Here is a 21,334-nt window from a genome sequence, read left to right as displayed (position 1 = left end):
AATTTAATTTGATAATTCCCAAACTCTTCTGAGTGAGACATCCACCACCAAACCAATCCATGGGACACCATCATAACTACAGCACACAATTCTGAAGTCTAATAATGGTGGGTTGTGTATCAGCAACAGTTTAATTTTCATCACTGAAAGATCCTTGAATCACTACCACATCCGGAGGGTTTATCTGGGTACTAAGTTTGTAGACCTGGATCTGTGCCAGAGAAACGGGAACAAAGCGATGATATTGTAATGTACCCTTGATGGTCTGGGCGAGGTTGAATCTCGGCTTTATTTCTTTTTCCACAGTAGATACCTCATCTATTCCCACATGAAAAAAGTTGATGCCTGGAATGTTCTTTACACAGTAGTCGAACATACTGAGAGATGTGAGAATATGACATTCATTCAAACGCTGTAAGCTTCTCTTAGTGACAAGCCTCTTAACTGTTCCACCTATGCCATCACATACACTCTTGCCATGATGTAGCGAAAAAATTCCACTTGGCGTCTAAACCAAAATCTTCCTGGTGGTGGCAAAGGTTAATAAAGTTATATTTGTTGTTGTATTGGCCGCCACATCCATCTGTGAAATAATGAACTTTTTTCATGGTTGGTAGTTTTGTTTTTAAATAGAGGATGACAACCTTTAAAAAGGCATATACAGTAACTGTTGTATGTTCTCTGCAATCACTTATTATGCATGTTAATGTGTTCCAGGGTGCCATCTTGCAAACAATAGTAGGCTACGAATGGGTGCAATGTTGCCTGGCTATTCTCCCAATGGAAACTCTGTATCTCGTCTTGAACGACATATGCATAGTTTTCGGCAAAGTCTCCCTGTAAAATTGTTTTTTCCATCGGTTGTAATGTTCCTTTAAGGTTTCTCATATAGCCACTTTGAGATTTTGACGTGAAACTATGTCGTGTTAGTTTAACAATTTTGTCAGCCAGGTTTTCGATGAATTCTTCTTGTGGTTCAACAAGAGTAACAAGTTTTGTTCTGTCGACACTGACCCACGCACCTACACGACCGGGACATTGTTTGCATTGACCCATCATGCACACTTCCTCCTCAGGGGAACAAACAGCTTTAGACATAAGATCATGGACGGAGTATGGCAAGCAAGATGTCATTAGCTTTGGATTCTGGTGATATTTGCAGACGCATACAGAATGCGTCCCTGATGCACCAGCGAGCATACACCACTTGGGGCGAAGGGCAGCAAAAGATGAAAAGCTTATTTTTTTCTGTGGATGAACAGTTTTCCATGCAGCATGTAGCTCCTTCAGATTTAAAAACACCAACCATTTTTTATGTTCAATCTTTCCCTTTGAAAAAAAAATTACCGTTGATAGCCGTAGTAAAACTTGGGTAAACTAGGGCGTTTTTAATTATCATGTTTATCACCGTAATCCAATTATCTTAATGAGCTCTTAATTGATTCGATTACGAATACAATGAACTGTTTATTAATTACCTCATAAAGCTTAGGGAACGCGATAATGTCAAAGATGTATGTAAACAATGCTGTGGTGGTCGTCGACCTTCTAGCTCCGCCTCAAAAGATTTAGACCAATCAAGATCGTTCATTTTATTGCTTGGCTAAAAATGACATGCAAGGCTAATTTTCACGGCGGCAAATGCCGAAGCCAACAAGATCTGTGGTCGAACTTCATGGGCAGGCTGGTGTATTGTATTAATGTATTATATATATATTAGTGTATTAATCAGCCTTGTTTGGATATAAACGATGGTTTTTAACGTCGTTAATCAATGAGCTAAAATCTACAGACAAAAATACCTTAACGCATCGTACAGAAATCTTCCTTTACGACGTGTGGTACACCAGGGAAAAACTAGGGGTTTAAACAACTTTCGTATATAAATCTTCCTTTTATACTACGGGTTTAAAAAAGGGAAACAATGGTTTTTAACGTCGTTAATTTTTAGCTACGATTTACAGATACAACAAAATATAGTAACAACTTTTTTTTTCTTTTCTTTTCTACGACGTTATATATCGGGGTTTAATCAAGGAAATGAGGGTTTTTAACATTGTTAATTTTAAGCTACGATTTAAAATACAAACGTCTCACAACTTTTTTTTATAGAAGTTTTTTTTTTTACGACGTTGTATATCAGGGTTTAATCAAAGAAACGAGGGTTTTTAACATTGTTAATTTTAAGCCACGTTTTTAAAATATAAAAAAACACTTTTTTTAAGGACAATTTTTTTCTACGGCGGTGTACACTGGGTTTTAACATCATTTATCAATGAGCTACGATCTTCCATTGAGGTAATAATTGTTCCCTATAATATCTTTATATATTACAACAAAAGCTAACAACTTTCTTATGTAAATCATCATTTATGTACGCCGTTGTTCATCAGGTTTTAACGTCGTTAAGTATACGCTACAATCTTCCATAGATATATTAGAGTTCATTTTCTAAGGATATTCCAACAAAACAACTTTCTTATGGAAGTCTTTCTTTATACACGCCGTTCTACACCAGGTTTTAACAAAGGAAACGAGGGTTTTTAACGTTGTTAGTTTTAAGTTACGAACGATTTTCAAATACTAACAACATTTTTATAGTTTTCTTTTCTACGACGTTTTTAACGTCGTTAAGCAATGAGTTATGATCTTCAGATACCACGCATAACAACCTTTATATAAAAGTCTTCCTTTCTGTACAACTTTATTTAGGCCTAAATGTTTGTTTGATGTATGTTTGTATTATGACACGATCGAAGTGCTTTCTCAGGGATGGTTGAGATCACCCTGTGTGCTGCGCCCGTATATGAGAGTCAAATTTAATACGCTGATAAAACGCACGTGTTTAATTATATTATAGGCCTACTTGCTTGATAAATCCTTTGCCTAAACCATAAACAATAATTTTTAATAGTATAAATTATTCTATGTAATTTTGATTGTTCTAACGTAATACGAATATTAATTAAAATGTTTATTTTTTTATCATGTAACCACCACATTTTCAGATATAGCAACACAATCCTGTATAGTCTATTAATTACAGAGGGGTGTCCGCTTGCTTAATTACGCGTTTAACACGTGTCTCAACTATACATAGGGGTCCAAACAATTATTTAGTTACACCCCTACATGGCAGTCTTTGTTCTTCCGCAACGGCCGATGACACGATGCCAATAATTGCGTTGGCATTTATAAACACGATCTCCTGAATGACCTTGGCCGAATTCCGTCATAAAAATTGTTAAATAAAAAATTTAAAAAAACATCAGAGGCGGGCCAAAATACAGGGGCCAGGCGGTGACGCTAAACAAGTATATGGCCTAAATGAGGCCTTTATGTGTAAATTTTTACCGAACATTTTTTCATACGATCATATTATTTCGGATCCGAACTGTTATAGCCTATTATATAACCCCTAAATAAATTCCTGTCATTTGATTGGACGATTGTGGGTCACATGGCGTGCAATAGTACGCACTATTAAACGATCGTTTAATAGTACTTTTTGAAACATTTTTGTGTACGAAAAAAAAAACGTTTCGCGGATGAAAAGAAATCTAGTATACAAATTACCCTATAATATGGCTCTGTACTGTGAAATACAACAGCGCCACCTGTCGTCTGGCCTCAGTTTCGTTTCTCTTTTTAAATTTTGTGTACGAAAAAAAAAACGTTTCGCGGATGAAAAAAAACCTAGTATACAAATGACTGTGAAATACAACAGCGCCACTTGTCGTCTGGTCTCAGTTTCATTTGTAAACACCACCGCGAGATATGCAACAGCAGCAGATATTTGTGTACGATTTGGACATATATAATTCATTCAGAAAGGCATTTAAATTAGCCTTAGATCGTTTTTAGGATTTTGATTAATTAATGGGGACATTCCTACAAGACGTGGAATTGCTGGAAAAACCATAATTAGCCTAGATAAGTTCCAATTGTCTGTCGAAGTTTTGCCTTTCAGCCAAGCTACTGTAGTACTAGGCTACATCATGGATTAAAGAATAGAAGGATATGCATCGACGTGAGATCAAGGGTTCCTTGACTCTCGCCGACAGACCGCGGACCGCCCACAATGTTATCAGTTTAATTAACCGCATGGTAACAACGAAACGGTCGCGTGCCTAATATATTGTTTACTGCACATGTGCAACGACATCTAACCTTGTTGGCTACGCTTCTTTCGCGCGTTCTTTGGTGGCATGATGTTTTAGCGCTAGCAACAACGGCGACGAACAATTCATACGACAAATTTAGTTATAACCTTTCTGATGAGGAATTGTAAATGCTATAATTGTAATTAGTATAGGTTTCTGCCGCGATTGATCTACGCTAATGTTTTTATGACATTAAAGTAGCATTTTATGACCTGTAGTAGCCCTACATCTGAGACAATAACTATTTGTTGTATCGGCCTAGGCCTAGCCCTACATGTAAAATTACAAAATCAGCAAGGATACTAGGCCTAGGCCTTTTCTTCTAGGCTTACTAGTAAACCATATGATTTGCCGACATTGATACTGCCTAGGTAGGCCTAGGCTAATCTTAAGTGTAGTAGATACAACGTGTAAACATGATCTATATACTCACCGTTGTCTTACTTCTTGTGTGAATAATAATAGGTACTTCGTTTTTTCGTGATTAAGTTTGCCCTGCGTGTACTTTTCAAAACGACCGCTAGGTATAAACGAATCGCAACTATACATAGCCAGCCAATCCCGGATCAGGGATCGCTGTTTTCATTCAATTAGACCCGATGATTGGATGTGGTGTGGATGACATAACCACTAGCCAATCACCAGGCACTACAATTTAAATATAATCACATCGATAATTAAGGAGATTTATGAAGAAACCACTGCTTAGCCATATATTAAAAACACGATTGTTGTATGGGTGAACACCGGCCACGCTAACAACATACATGGTCAAATGCATAATTTAATATTCTATAGATTAACGCAATTTTTAATGACAGAAGATGGCAGGCAAATAATGATAATTCAAATATAAAAATTGCATATTTTATTAATATTACTAACTACTTAAAATTACTAGTCGTAAGAAAGTGAACTTTTCGTAGTCCGATTGTGATGAAACTAAAACAGAATTATTCAGCAATATATTGTTGTTGTCAATTAATCATCGACGCAGACATGTCAATAGAACATTCAGACTGCGCATACGATTTCTACATGGTTACGTTTTGGTCTCAAAAAAGGTAACAGTTGATTCGCAGCGTTTTACAGAGGGCCGCGGTTAGAGACACGGAGTTCAATGAGCGTGTTTGTTTGATTGGCAGCAGTGCTTTAGTATAGGCAAGCGCGTTGTAAAATCGTTTGATGTCACCGTCGATGCATATCCTTCTATTCTTTAATCCATGGCTACATGGTCTAGCCTAGGCCATGCTAGTATTAGGCTAGGCCTAGTTTAGGGGTTTTAGCCTTGCTAGGCCTAAGATTGTTTGGTCGTTTGTTGACATAATTAACACTAAAGTAGGTGTGTTTATAAAATCCATATAAATATAACATTTAATATAATATTAAAAACCAAATGTTACTGTTTTCAATCAATGTGAATGAAATGTGGGCCTTTGGCTAGGGCTACCTTACCTTATTTGATTCAAATGACAGGAATCTATTTAGATGTTATATAAAACAAATAATGAATGTTTTATATTCGTGTAATGGTACAAATAATGGCATTTGGTGAATGATGAAAGGTTAATATCAACTCGGCGTTGCCTCGTTGATATATAACCTTTCATCATTCACCTCATGCCATTAATTGTACCATTACACTCATAAACATTCATTATTTGTATACTATTAAGCAATATCAATCATGATTTGTTTTCATTGGTGGCCTAATTATAGAGAGGTTACAAGAAGAACACGACAGTTGTACCGTGGTTTTCCTACGATAAAGAAAAAATCATGTTATACATATTACATAACTTTTCTTTTAATTACATTTATAATTATTGTTGTACAAAAACGCCGTAATTTATTGTTATGCTGCACATAATCATGAACTTTCGTGAAAATCCCACTTTATGACACGCCGTTGTACACCGGGTTTCAAAAAAGGAAACGAGGGTTTTTAACGTCGTTAAACAATGAACTATGACCTTCAGATACATTAAACGCCTAAAAACTTTCGTATAAATCTTTTTTTTTATATACATTTTTTATTTCTACGACGTTGCACATCGGGTTTTAACAAAGGAAACAAGGGTTTTTAACGTAATCTGATTGTTTTCCAAAATAAACCTAAAATAAGATAAGATTTATTGCAACTTTTTGGTTGAATCATGGACCTATAATTATAGGTCCATGGTTGAATTATGCAACCTTAGTTACGGGGTCATGAGCAGTATGTTAATAAACTAATTACCCCGATAAAGTTTATCTTTATTTTGTTGAGCCTCATTTTATTCTATAGAAACCTCCCGTTATAGATGACTAAACAATTACCTTTGTAAACTGCAAAGTTCTTTGCAACCGGCCTGGGCGACCTAGTAATCTCGTCGGTGGGTTTTAGGTTTAGCAATCGTTTATCTACTTCGTGCCATCGGTGGCCAATGTAATATGATGCCTTTGTGTTGTTCATCCACATTTTCATCATCGCCTTCATCACCCCGGAACAGGCTCCGTGTAGATAATCTACCTGTACGTGATTTGACGGGTCCACATACTTAATGAAAGATAAAGCGGATGGACCTTTTACACCATTTACTTACATAACACAAAATGCAAAAAGAATGTCGTTAAAATTAAAAGTTGTATTACATTGTGTAACAATGAAAACGAGGAATAAATAATAAAAAAACGAAAGACCGTGCAATCTACAACGAAATTACTGATAAACCGTAAAAATGAAGTTGTTTTCCTCCAAAAAACATAGGCCCTATTTGAAATGTTATTTAAATATTTAAAACGTGATTTATGAAGATGATGAGGTAATTTTGAGGCTTCACTTACCGAATCGGTATTATCTGCCGCAAACGCTTCTCTTGCTTGTCGCTCCATCCTCTCTTTTGTTCTAGCAGTTGGTTTTTCCTTTTTCTTGATGTATTCCGTTACATGCCCTTTCCCCTTTTTAACCACTGTGCCCTTATCTTCACAACGGCCACAACCGTATTTGCCATTGAACTGGGCCATATTTTTGGTCATACACATGGCCGGCAAGTCCATGGTTGCAGCTAGTAACCGGATTTTAAATGTTTGCCCACATACATTAATACCTATATAGGTTAAGAAATGTTACCAACAAGTTATTGTAAAATGTTTATAGTGCATGACGTGCTGTTACTGCGGTTGTATACTGAGTAATGAAGATGAAATAAAAAATAAATATTTACCTTTTTCGTGTATATCATTGAACGTCGGTATTAGTGGCGACACAATCGAGGTCATCACCGGCTTGCCTGTGCCGCACCATAGTCCAAAGATAATTGCTCTTTCTTTGCAAAACCTATTTAGAATAAAAGTCAATACATCATTAGTTCATTAAAAATCATTCCCATAAAACTTTTTCATCTTTTTTTATTGCTTATGTAAATACAAATATTTCCTGTCTTAAAATAGCCAGACTAGCTTAAGCAGGACCAGGCCAGCCCATGCAGTTAACATCGTAATGATGTGTGTTGCCAAATCAGTAAAACATCAAAATTTTATGGCACAGTATAATACAAAATTTAAAGCATCAGTACCATTATCAATAAAATAACCGTATGTACATGCAGTAAAATGTAATATTAAGATATTATTGTAAGATGTAATTTAGTTGGCAAGTAAAACTGGATCAATTTCTTTTCACTTTTGCATTGTACAGGTTAATGGCATTAGGTATAAAGGAAAATCCGTCAGTTATTTTTAATCATAGAAACATAAAGTCTAAAACCTGAACTATAGAAATTAAAGCAGGAATACTGTACAATACATGTGATATATCCTTCATAATTGATTTTATCTTCTGTACTGTATATTATTAATATTTATAGACTAACAGATTTATAATTAAATGATTTTTGGCAATAAAAAGCATACCTGGTTCAGTCACCAGCCTCACATCCATTCCCCTTAATAGCATTACAGAGAGACCACTACTTTCCTCCTTCATTACATTGTTTAATTTGACATACAGCTCTTTCTTTCTTTCTACTGTCAAATACATAATCTCCTGTTGTGAACAATGATGAAATCTACTTGAAAGAGAAGCAAATTAACTGCAGGCTACAGGTAAATATTGGTTCTTTTTAGAGTTCTTTAACCTGCCATGATTTTCCCCATGAATTAGGGCATTATGGGGTACGTTCGAGCACAAAAAATATCAGTGCTAGTACCAGTTAATTCCCCGGTAGTTGAATGCCGTGTGTGCGCGAACGAGTGTGTTAATGAGAAAACCATTTCGACCACCCGTGACGATTTTGACCATCAAATTGGTGGGTAGCTAACCGTGTACCATCGCTTCGTTTGGTCATTAATCATGTTAATGGTTCTACCAGATATTCGTCGCCATGGCAATAATGTGAAATCGATAAAATTCGACACCAAATTTTGCGCGAAATGATGAAGAATGTAGGCCTAGGTAACCGCCCAGCCAAGGAAGTCAGTCTGCACTGAGAGTATCTGCGAAATGGCTGTTTGGAACGATAACTCCGTAGCGTACCTACTAGAATTGTGGGGGATGATCGTGTTCAAAGGCAGTTGGACGGGACACGACGGAACGGCAACATTTACAAGAACATCGCCGAAAAAATTACTGACCGGTTTGGTGTTGTTTTTACCGTCACACAGGTGACAAACAAACTAAAGTATTTACGTTGTGAGTACACAAAAGCCAGGGACAACAATAACCTGTCGGGAAGGGGAAAAATGACGTCTCCATTTTATGATGTCATTGACCGGATTTTGGGGACAAGGGATTTACACAATCCTGCATTTGTACTTGACAACAATCGTCCTAATCCTAGGCCAGTTGAAGTAAATGAAGGTAAGCATTACCATGTAGCATCAGCAGGGCTCTAGCCTACTAGGCTAGCCTATAAATAAAAATTAATAGTAATAATAATAAAATTAAATTGTATTTTAACCTTTAAATATAGGCTTAGAGGTGTGCTAGCAATAGCAGTGAATACATTTTACATTTATAAATTATATTGCCATTGCTATCAGAATTTTTGAAAACATGCAGGCTATTAGGCCTAGGGCCTAGGTATTAATATTGTTTTTATAAAATTAACGGCAATAATAGACGCCAGGCTGGTTGTACTGTTATAATATTGTTAATATTAACATGACACACCACCAATAACGCATTCTTCTGGCCTAAATATTTTGACACTTTTAACAATAAAAAGGGGGAGAGTTTACTTAAAAATATATATTTTTTATTACAGACAATCCCGATGCAATTCCCAACGACATTCCCGACAACAATCCCAACGAGAATGTAATAAATGATGCTGATGAAAACATGGAGCCAGATGATGACCTGAATATTCGACCACCATCCCCACCACCAGCAAGACCACAAGGTATGCAAAATCACATTACATATGATGGTCTTTTAAATTTTATAAATTGCATAAAAAGTTTAAAACAAGTTCAAGTTCCTGAAAAAAAACCACATTTTCTAATTGTCTTACCTAATTTTTTAAACATTTAATCCATCTTTGCAGAAGAGCCTACCAAAAAAAAGAAAAAAACTAAATTTGAATCTGCTCTTGACCGTTTTAATGAATTAAGTGAAGAGCAAGACCGTAGGTTTGAAGAGCGGATGGCTGAGCGGCAAGAAAGAATTATGGAGCGACAGGATCGAATGATGCGAGACTTCATGGACCAACAAAGGAGCATGATGGACATGATGAGGTACATGTCGCAGCAACCATCATCACAACAACATTATTCAGCATGGCAGCAGCCACCAATCGCAAGCCATACACCAATAGGACGCTATCAACCAGTCCCAAACCTACAACCAGTCCCAAACCTACAACCAGTCCCAAACCATCAACGACAAACACTGCAGACAACACCGGCTTGTCGACCACGATCAAGAGCCATTGGACTCAAGCGGCCACACACATTGACACGTCCACCAACAGAAGATTCAACTACCTTAAACAGAGCTGTGACACCACAAATGCCAAGGCGCCAAATGGATACAGAAGCACAATGCAATGAAGTGACAAATGACTCCAATCAAACAAAAAGCTTTATTTTGATGTAACTCCAAAGAAAATTTAATTCTTTAGTAAAAGTGTTCTTTTTACCGTACAATTATACTTTTTCAACTGTTTAATTATTTCTATAAAAAGACATACCATACAAGTAATAACATGAAGAATATCATGCAAAATATTGAATTAATGCATTTCTAATATCGCCTGCATTAACAGCAACATGATTGACTGGATCAACATGTGGCTGATGGTTGCGGTAAATGTCTTCATCTTCATTAACTTCATTCCAATCATTATCGTATGCTTGATTTTCAGCAATACAGAAGTTGTGCAAAATGCAACAGGCTGTAACCATTTTTGGAACGAAACGTAAGGCAGAGTCATTCCTTCGCATCAGTATACGCCAGCGTCCCTTTAATTGTCCAAACTCTCTTTCAACAACCATTCTTGTGCGACTTAGCCGATAATTAAATACCCTCTCTTCTTGGCGGAAATTAGCACCCTCTGAAAATCCCTTCATGAGCCAAGACAATAATGGATAGGCAGGGTCACCGAGAATTACTGGTGGCATCTGCACACCATTTATTTCTCTGTGCCACTGAAAATAAAAGTGAATCTATATCAATTAATTTGAATATTGTGGAGTGTGTAACTATTTTGCAGGATTTCTTTGAATTACATTTCTTACCAGTGCAGTCCCAACTTACCTGTGGGAATAAATCTCCATTTTCTCCTTTTTCATATAATGCAGAGTTTCTAAACACTCGTGCATCATGTGCCCTTCCGGGAAAGCCAACATTCACATCTGTAAACCTGGTGAAAACAAAGTGTTGATAATCCTATATTAATGTAACATTCTAAACAATCTATAGATAGTTTACAGTTGGCATACAGAGAAACTTTATCATATTTATTACGTACCTCATTTTATTATCAACGACTGCTTGAAGAATTAATGAATACCAGCCTTTGCGGTTGTGGTAATCTGCTGGGTTGTTTTTTGGTGCAATTATTGGTATATGTGTACCGTCAATAGCACCAGCACATTGTGGAAAACCATTCATAACTTGTCGCAGACAATCTCCTTGTGGCCAAACAATGTAATCCTCCATCATTGAATCGATAATAGCACCACACACTTCATGGACTACCTCACAAACTGTAGATCTTCCAACACCAAATAAATTTGATATAGTTCTTAATTCGCATGGAGTTGCTAACCTCCAAATCGTTATCCCAACAAGCCTCTCGACAGACAATCCATTCAGTGCATTTCTTTGAAGGTTGGGGGCCAGTCTGTCACAAAGTACTCTAAACACTCCCTGATTCATTCGAAAATTTTTTTTCCAAAATACATCATCACGATGGGCTGCATCATCCCACCACTGCGAACATCGATTTACCATGACACGTGGTTGGGCTGCATGTCGCTGCCTAAACAGTAGAGCTCTAACTTGTAGTACAACCTGTCGGCGTGCACGCCGTCTTCGCATCCGTCTGTACCGTATTACATCAATGTTCATCTCATTTTGGTCATTTAGCCCGTCGACATAAATCCGCATTAGTGTGTTCATCATGTTGATAAACATTGCAACAAATTGTTGATACATTAAATACACCATAATTAAGGAATAACTTTATGAAATACTTCGTCGATATATCGGAAAATGAATGTAAACAACGAATGGAATGATGGGATACAAAGGTTACAGGTTACTCATGCATGGATGACCTTATGGAATACTTCCAGCGAGTAATTAAAGTTACCCGGTTGTAAAATTTGTGATTTGTCCCTCGAACGGGAGTACCTCCCGCTGCGTAAGGCCATGTGGTCACCGGTTACGCTACACGGTTAATTGAACGGAGTGTCGCTCGAACGCACCCATGGACTCCTGCTTCTATACTACTTCTAATCTCTTCTTTTTAGAATACTTCACAAATCTCTTTTGAACCTGTAGTAAATGAAATATAATAGAATAAAATATATCTGTGTTCCATAAAATATAAAGTTGAGAAATGTCTTCTATTCCAAAAAAGAATAGTGTGGACTTTATCATAACCCAAACCCCTTGAGTCATCTGGTCAATTTAATGGCAGTTCACTGGCTCCTAGCAAACCAATCTCAAATTCTTCACGGCATTACAAGAAATCTATCCATAAACCTATTACAACATCATACAAGAAGAATTCATCATTTACCTTATACAGTAGTAAAATAACTTTAAACACTATGAATTACAAGATTTAATTTAACATGAAATGCAGCTTAATATAGATGAAAAAAAACATAGAGATAAAATGGGTAAAGTACATTTATAAATGCATTTTGTAAACTTCACACCTTATTTACAGTAATTTAAATCCTCAAGTGTTCTGGAACATTTGCTTTTGGCTCCCTCCCAGGTAGGTTTTTTGAAGCCAACCCACTTTACGTGGTATATAAATCGTCCTTTTTTCTTTTTCGTTTTTAATATTTTTTCAAATGCAGAAAAAATCCTGAAAAAAAGAAGCAAGTTTTACAAGCATGCAAATAATAAACAATATTTGATTGTTATCAGGGTTGTAATATTTTGTCTCTGCTTCTTAACTTCTTGCAACTCAGTCTTCTTATTATGCACAATCTCTGAACAAATGTTCTGTAAATCTATATTTTTTTCTGGGAAAAAAAACAGTTAGGCATTAATAATTAAAACATTTTCTTGGGGTTCCCTGCTCTCTAATTTGAATGTATGTGCTACAATATTTAAAAGTTTTCTTTGAATTGTATTATGCACAAGCGCACTTAATAAAAACTTATTCTAGTGTATATTATTATGTTAAGGTCAATTAAGTATCAAATAATTTTTTAAATTTTATTTTTTTTAAACCACTATAACACTGTATTGATCATAGGTCATTTCATATCCTGCCACATCTTACACAATTGTATTCATTGTATGTGTTGCTGTTTTTAAATTTAAGTAGGTTTGCTAAATGTGTTAACAAAATCAATTAAGACTTCAATTTCAGCATCTATGGAAGAATTATGTTCATTATGAAGAATAACACAAAGAAAAGTAAATATAAACATTTTGATAAACACTAAATACACATTTTCAATATATCAACAACTTAACTCACCATCATCGAGCATGGCTGGTTAAGGGATTTATGCTTTCTGCAGCTATGAAATAAGAATGACAATTTAACACAGCATTAATAAAACTTAAATATAAATAAATACACTAAAAAAGTAAATAACAGTGTAAAACCATACAGGTTTTAAAAACATTTTGCAGTAAAATAATCATGAATGTCTTGATTACCAGCATTATATTGTTCAGTTTCCTATATACTGTATTATTATTTTCAACATTTTTTACCATAACATAAATGTGATTAACACCTTTCTACAACAAATTGTTTGGTTGCATTAAATATCAAGTAAATGATGTTTAACTCACCATCAGCAATTATTGTTTCATTTTCTGTAGCTGTGGATGAATAAATTGCAATAAATTATATTATATTCAATGAGTACATCATATAATAGATTCGAACACCTTTCTACAACAAATTGTTGCGTAGTAAGTTTGTAATGATGATGAAATTGAAATAGTGTTTCTTTTTTAGCTAAAACTTTTAATTTGTTGGCCTACCAAAAGGAAACAGTGAAAAATAACAATTAAAATTTATATTATTAAAAATGAAGATTACTAATGCCTAATAATAATGCATTAATTTTAGTTTTTAGTCATATAATATATATTTTTATGTTTTTTAAAACATTGTTCATCGTTTTTCTTTTTCCATATATGTTTTTTTATAATGTTTATATGAAGGCTCCTTGATTGTCAGCTTATGCTGTTTAGGGTCACCCTCACTAAATAAGGTTTAATAAAATAAAATATAAAATAAATATGAAAAAATGGTATGAACTTTGAAAATTGGCACAAACGAAAAATCCTTTAAGTTATTTGTTTGAATAATCGCTTCACAGAAGGATTTAGATGAAATATGGCATTCAAGTTTACAGGTTCTCATCAATTTTAAAGGGGCTAATGAGTAACTAACAGTAATGTGTGTAGGTGTTGCTGGCCAAAGGTGGCAATGTAAAAAAAAGGTATATTCTGGTTGGCACGAACACATTTCTATTTGCAATTAATGGCATCGACCTAAAGATTAATAATTATGTGATAATATTATCAATAATACAATTTTAAAAGGTTACATACATTCGATATTAATCAAATAATGTGATAGTACAGTAACCAAAATAATCATTTGTGGCATATTAAAAGGAAAATGTATGTACAATTCAAATTACCTTTAGCATCAAAAACATTGATTTAAAATGGGATATCCTCTGGTACCATGAACGTTTTGCCGTCACTAGTTATGATGTGTACTGAATACCTGGATAAATAGATAAATTATAATGGTTAGTGGATAATTGGACATTGTATTTGATTTCAAAACAATAATGCGCAGCAAAGAACATTTTCAAGACAGACATACACATATAGTCCAGTCAATCTAGTGATATTTAGAGGTAAACCCACCACAAATTGCAATAGTAACAAAACATTGATTTTTTCATTCCAAATGTAGTTTAGAATGACATATTAAAAGTCACCGAAAATTGAAGCATTGGAACACATTATTTTTTACGTAATCTCAACAACATATAGTGATTTTATTCCGTAAATATTTTTGGGGTAGGGGGTAACATTTATGCCCATAACTTGTGGTTTTATAATCCAATCTCAATAATCTTGATATCAATGTGTAGAATACATATTTCTTTCAAATATGCAATTTAAAAAAACAAAATACAATACTTATTTATATAACTAGAGGTCAAAAGATTATTGACCTTTTACAAAAACTCATTTTTTTCCTTTAAAAAATGATTAACTGTAATATCGTACGCCATAATTGTGGATGCATTTAATCAAAATTGTGTTTTTTCTGTACCTATCGATATATAAAATAGGAAACTTGATGTTAACTAGAAGAATTTTAAAAGTAATGATGTACTATTCTTATTAAAATTGATTCTTGATCAAATGTAATGTAAACAATTTTGGGGTAGGGGGTAGCGTTTATGCCTATAATCCATTGTTTTATAATCATATCTAAATAGCTTTAGTACCAATGTGTAGAGTATATATATCCTACTAATATACATTAAAAAAAACAATTAATACAACAGTTATACGTAACTAGAGGTCAAAAAGTCATTGACCTTTTACAAAAACTCAAATTTGTCCTAACAAAATTATTAACTGCAATGTCTTATTCCATAATTGCCGATGCATTTGATGAAACTTCGTCATATGAAATAGGAAAAATGATGTTAAGTATTTTGAATTAATTATGTATTTATGCCTGCCAATAACATCTAAATAACTACAAATGTGTATAATATGTATTTCTTACTCTAAAAACTAATTGATACAACAGTTGCTATGTAACTATAGAGGTCAGTAACCTTTTACGAAAACTAAAATTTTCTTAAAATAGCGTAAAACTAAATTATGTTTATATATATTTTGGAAGTATTTGGTGCAAATCCAATAATCGTCATGAAATAGGAAAAATGATGCTAGCTAGAAGAACATTGAAATTCATTAGCGGTATGTACTATTGTTGATTAATTAATGATTCTTGATAATTTGGAATTAACTCATGATTTACTATAGATAGATTTTTGATGATTTTAGTATCAACGAATGTACGTAATGACAAGTGTTGGATCTCCCCATGGTTGCGTCCTCTTCTCCTCTCCTGTATATTATATACACGGATGACTGTCGCACAGCAAACAGGACAATAGTCATATTGTCAAATTTGCTGACGACACTGTCTTGCTGTCTCTCCTTAAAAATTCACAGGACGGTCATGGTTCCGCATTAGATGGTTTTATCCAATTTTGTGAAAACTCCTACTTGGAACTCAATGTGACCAAAACCAAGGAGATGATTGTAGAGTTTAGGAAGGAGAAGGACGCAGCCCTCTGGTATCCCTCATAAATGACGAACCAGCGATATTGTCCATTCCTTTAAGTACTATATTTGAGGACAATCTCAGCTGGAAATTAAATACAGAGGCAATAGTAAAGAAAGGACACCAGAGACTTTATCTGTTAAGGAAGCTGAACCATTTTAATGTCGATAAAGTAATTCTCAGGGTTTTTATAATTCCTTTATTGAGAACGTTTTAACTTTTTTCCTTTATATGCTGGTTTTTTAGTCTTTTCTAGTCAAAGAGTGAAACTCACTACAAAGAATTGTTAATTTAAGTTCTAAATTAATAGGTTGTCAACTTCGTAGCTTTTCTTCCTTCTATAACATGCAAACTCTAGAAAAAAGTAGAGCTATTCTAAAAAATGCGCCTCATGGGCGTCGCTTTCGATGCCCGGCATGTAGAAAAAACCGGAAAAGAAATTCTTTTTTGCCAGTTGCCATCCGACTCTTAAATTCTTGAACTTTGACTCTTGTTATATTGTACTGTTTATTGTGATATTTTTGTATATTTTGTAAGATCATTTTAATCCAGACCTTTTTATTCCCGTGTGGGATGATATTCTTTAATCCTTCAAATAGAAAAGGACTCTTATGTCATCAGTATCACTTTCTTGTTCGGGTATTAGTACAGTGCAATGCCATTGCATTCATCACATGTAGTTCTAGTTACCCCTGAATGCTTCAAGGAGATACTCAGGTGCTGGCTTTAAGTCTGTGTGTAGAGGAACCATGTTTCCATCATCTGATCTTCCATCCCCCAATCCTCGGTACACATATCAACCCCACTCCATTGCTAAAAGATAACTTGAACATGATGTTAAGTACCTTGGTTGTGGTACGATTATGAAGTTTGCGATATGCGAGGTTGTACTTGTAGATGGGATGGAATCAAAGGCATTCTACGATGTCCAGGTGGTCCATTGTACAGACACACTAAATCATTTTCTCGAGCAACCACAATGTCATCCTTTGTAGCTTGTTTGCATTTGAAGACTACAGCATAATGTCAGAAATAAGTGCAATGACAAACTTTTTTTAGAGCCACTTGGATCGCATGAGCAAACAGAAGGTTATCACAGTTTTAAATGCTTGACTGCAAAGGAGCACTAGTAGATCCGTGTCATCGGATAATGACATGTTTTCCTGTTTGCTGATTCAATGGTTTTTTGTACTATCCGAAATAACATCTTAATCAGCAGCTGCATTCACTCATTGCCATGTTGTTCAAATACTAGATACGAAGATTTATAAATTGTTGTTTGTTACAGAAAGTGATCCTATTTTGTGGAACATGTCACTGGTAAAATGTACAGGGACACTATCACCTGACCCGCCTTACCATGTGCGCCGTCTTTGGTGGATGAGCCGCTTTCATAATCATCAAAGACTATGATGGCAGAGCAATATTTTTTACAGATCGCATCATAAGTCTCTACACTATTCCATGGAATGCTGTGTAGTAGAGCACTACCATCTAAAATGTAGGCCTACTGGACATCATTCAGTGAGTTGGATGTGTTAGACTATTCATAAGAAGTTGTTTCCACATGGCATCATGTTGGTTTATTAGCTGAAAGTATTATAAGTTGGTAGTTTCAAAAGGTGCTGGTGGATAACAAAGTTCATGTTCAAAAACTTCCTTGTTGTCACCTCGAGTCTCCTCTGGAACTGTAGGATCGATGCACATATATTTGCCTGTATGTACTTTATTGCCAGGATCTTGAATACATTGCAAGACTTTCTGGCCTAACATCCGTCCAAAATATTAATGCTTAACCACATTGCCAATATTCCGAGTCACCTGCAGTAACTCCGGTGTCAATGGTATGAAGTCTCTGAGTCGTAACCAAATGGATTTTTCAATTGCCATTGTGTTCCTGACGTGTGGCCATAAGGTCTTATGTTGGCCGCTGCTGATACTATTGCAAGGCATTACATTCAGCGCAGATTTGGTCTGGATGTACTCATTCCTAAATCTCTTGTCAAACCTCTGGTTTTCTTTGAGGCTTCTCATAGAAACCTTTTCAATCACCAGGTCTGTTGACAATCCAGCCCAGATGGTCCGAATGTCATACAACATGGAGGTCATTGTCAAGCTGCTGTTGAACATCTTTGTATTTCTACTGGTTAAAAAATCGTTAAAATACTTATACATCCCAATATAAATACTGTAACCATGGCAACACAAATGCCATCTGGAAAAAATGGAATGTAGATCATCCAGAAGCAACAGGAACGGAGATGTCACTCATCTGCATCTTGAGCTGGTCATGTGTATCGCTTTGGACTGAAATGTTCACCCCAGGGTATCCCTGTGTGTATACCATTGTTGTTTACAGCGAAAACAACATTTTTAGCCAAAATTGACACATTATGTTGTGTTTTTCCGCAAAAATGACATGCTAAATAAAATGTTATGACTATAAGTTTGATATCACTGAATAGGAAATTTAATAAGTTTTCGGATGACATAAATCACACTTGTATATAATGTATTTCAAATGGTTAAATATATATAATTAATGGGGCATATTCATTTTGACTTAAAATGACCTTTATTGACCTTTGACCCCTTGACCCAATGCTTGGATTTTCGGTGACTTTTAGTATGTCGTTCTACACTTTATATGGAATTCAAAAATACTTGCTTTGTTACTATTGCAATTTGTGGTGGGTATATCATTAGATTGACTGGACTAATACTAATGTTGTCATTGACAACATTTCCATCAATAACCAACCTCCTAAAAATCAAGAAAACATTTTTAAAACAAATCAAGCAAGGAGCCAATTACTATGCATGTAGCCTTAACAATCTGAATGGCTCTTATAGCTCAATATGATATCCAGCAAGGAAAGCATTGAAAATATTAAAGATTTATGTTGATTAACATAATGTATTTTTTTATTTATATTCATAGAGTATTTGACATACCACAAGCAATCAGTACTGGAGTTGATGGCAATTCATTGCTCTTGGTTGCTGTTGACTGAAAAAAAAATCTATTTTTATAGGGCCATTGAAAAAAAAAATCATATTAAAGTAACACTACATCAAATTGTGTCGAAAAGTACAGATAAAGACTGGTTGAGTAAGCAGGCTCAGTCATGGTAATAAATGGGGATATAATATGTGCAATAATGTAAACTTACCTCAAAGGAAGTAAAAATGCAGCCACTTCCATCACACCCCCCCCCCCCCCCCCCGAAATACTAGATTAGAAGTAGTATTAGTCCAGGCAATTTAGGAGTGTCGTTTGCCAATTCTCCTCTGTCCTTGTATATGTCAATGTCATGTATATGCTTTTTTTCAAGATGTTCCATAAATTAAATAATTTTCTCCCCCTTTTTTTGAGGATGTTTCAAACTGCTTCCGTTGTATGCCAACAAGTTCATTGAAGTGAATCGAAATTCCTTCATTAGAAAACAACATTGGCCATTCCGAACACAAACTAGGAATTGAAAGTTCCATCGATGTAATATCTCTCCTTTGGAGAATGTATGTTATCCTAATGTTTTCCTGGTGCTCTTGGATGCATTTCATACCACTTCTATGTGCAAGTTTCCTTTTTTCTTTTATGGCCAACAGAGACTCTTCTGTTTCATTTGGAGGCAATTCAGTTGGGTTGAAATTGATACACCCGTAACTGTCAGTTGTTTCTTGAACTCCTTTTTGTGTACAGGTGCAATGTACTACAAGAATTATACTGTATAGCTGCAAGTTGGAATTCGCTAATGACTTAAAAATAGAATGTATTAGAAACCATGGCAAATATAAATTAAAAGAAATTATATATACTGCAAATAATGTGCTGTCATTTGTTGATAATAAGAGGTGGACGGCATCTTCGCTTTTTTTGCTTGTGAGGGGTTCTCTTCATACTCCACCAAATTTAGTTGTTCGAGTATTGCTTTGGCGTGAAATGGTGATTTTATGAAGCGTCTGGATGCGCCTGTGTCTTAGCTACTTGTTGCTGGACAAACTTGTATTTATTTTCAACTTTCTGATCATACCAGATGTATCCATAGTCCAAAGTTTGTATACGATTTAACAACTTCCATCTGAAGGTTTAATTTGATATTGGTTAGTTGGTCTTCTGGGCGGATGTTGCACAAGCCGGGTCGAAGGTGGAACCGGCTGAGATGGTTGTATGCTCCTCTCAGGATGGCCATCTCCTGGTAAAGGTGAGACAATCCCCTTAAATATCGCCAACACGCCTTCAGCATAATTTCTTCTTTATTTTGAAGTTTTCATCATGGCACCAAGCAAGCGTAGCTTTTCCCTTTTTGACCAGAGGTGTGTCAGGATGTAGTGTTTCATTGGTTCGTTTCATCAACAATTCAGAGGCTGCAGACCTGTCGCTCAGGCAACAATATTTTAAGTATTCCTGCTTACAGCATCACTAATCTACTTTTGACCTCCAAAAGTGAATACTTGTTTATCTAAACTGAAGTTTTAGCAACCTTTATCATTTGTGTTCTAAAGAATTGGCACTTTATCATCATTGAAAATCTCAACATCTTCTTCATCATTAGCTTTTTCTTTCCTTAGCAATCTACCACTTATAATGCTTACAAGCTATTTGGAATTGGAGTTTTTATTCTGATGATTAGGTGAGCTAAAAGTGTGTAATGTCATTTGCCACCAATCTGATTGGTTTTCTTTCTTTCTGCAGTCACTGTCACTCCAAAAGAATATCAAGTGTGGCACTTTTCTGTTTCTGGTTAAGAATTAAAGGCCCTTTTTGTACTACCAGCTTTCTTTGAAAACTTCACCCAATGCAGCCTTAGTCTAATATAATCTCGTTTCAGATGATTGCTGATTTATATGCACCAGCCCATTGTAATAACATATTTGGTACAGGTGATTTTGTAGAAAAGTAAATTTTTTAGTTTTCATTATAAACTAGAGAATTCTTCAATATAATAAAAATGATTTGTTTTGACTTTCAAAATTGATTATTACATAATGTCGCTCAATAGAATTTTTGTATAGCTAGTAATGTCTATTGGATTTCTAAATCATTATAAATATAGTACTTTCTCTCTCCATACTTTATGAGGGCCATAAAGGCACAAGAACTTTTCCTTTCATGTTGCTAATCCGATCTTATATTCTTACATGAACAGC

At 35.1% G+C, this 21,334-nt stretch overlaps 2 protein-coding genes across 2 annotated transcripts; one reads left to right on the top strand and one right to left on the bottom strand.

Annotated features, from left to right (window-relative positions):
• The first annotated feature begins 9,449 nt into the window (after positions 1-9,449).
• LOC144849232 (uncharacterized) lies at positions 9,450-10,277 on the top strand. Its single transcript, XM_078706292.1, has 2 exons — positions 9,450-9,547; positions 9,692-10,277. The coding sequence occupies exons 1-2, from the start codon at positions 9,487-9,489 to the stop codon at positions 10,240-10,242; spliced, it is 612 nt and encodes a 203-aa protein (XP_078562418.1). The 5' UTR covers positions 9,450-9,486; the 3' UTR covers positions 10,243-10,277.
• An 84-nt stretch (positions 10,278-10,361) lies between these two features.
• Positions 10,362-11,772, bottom strand: LOC144848958 (uncharacterized). Its single transcript, XM_078705911.1, has 3 exons — positions 11,117-11,772; positions 10,903-11,008; positions 10,362-10,793 (listed from the first exon to the last, which is right to left on the bottom strand). Exons 1-3 carry the CDS (start codon positions 11,770-11,772, stop codon positions 10,362-10,364), a joined length of 1,194 nt encoding a protein of 397 aa, XP_078562037.1.
• Positions 11,773-21,334: the final 9,562 nt, after the last annotated feature.

The sequence above is a fragment of the Antedon bifida genome, chromosome 7, assembly GCF_963402885.1.
Source record: "Antedon bifida chromosome 7, ecAntBifi1.1, whole genome shotgun sequence".
Taxonomy (NCBI): Eukaryota; Metazoa; Echinodermata; class Crinoidea; order Comatulida; family Antedonidae; genus Antedon; species Antedon bifida.
Note: the sequence above shows the minus strand (reverse complement) of the source record. Positions and strands in the feature narration are given on the sequence as shown.

Excerpts from the sequence above, each read along its gene's own strand:
- LOC144849232 (XM_078706292.1), top strand. The coding sequence starts at position 9,487 with ATGGAGCCAGATGATGACCTGAATATTCGACCACCATCCCCACCACCA. Across the intron at positions 9,548-9,691 it reads ACCACCAGCAAGACCACAAG|AAGAGCCTACCAAAAAAAAG; the intron begins GTATGCAAAATC and ends CCATCTTTGCAG.
- LOC144848958 (XM_078705911.1), bottom strand. The coding sequence starts at position 11,772 with ATGATGAACACACTAATGCGGATTTATGTCGACGGGCTAAATGACCAA. Across the intron at positions 11,009-11,116 it reads GTCGTTGATAATAAAATGAG|GTTTACAGATGTGAATGTTG; the intron begins GTACGTAATAAA and ends TGTTTTCACCAG. Across the intron at positions 10,794-10,902 it reads ATGGAGATTTATTCCCACAG|TGGCACAGAGAAATAAATGG; the intron begins GTAAGTTGGGAC and ends TTTTATTTTCAG.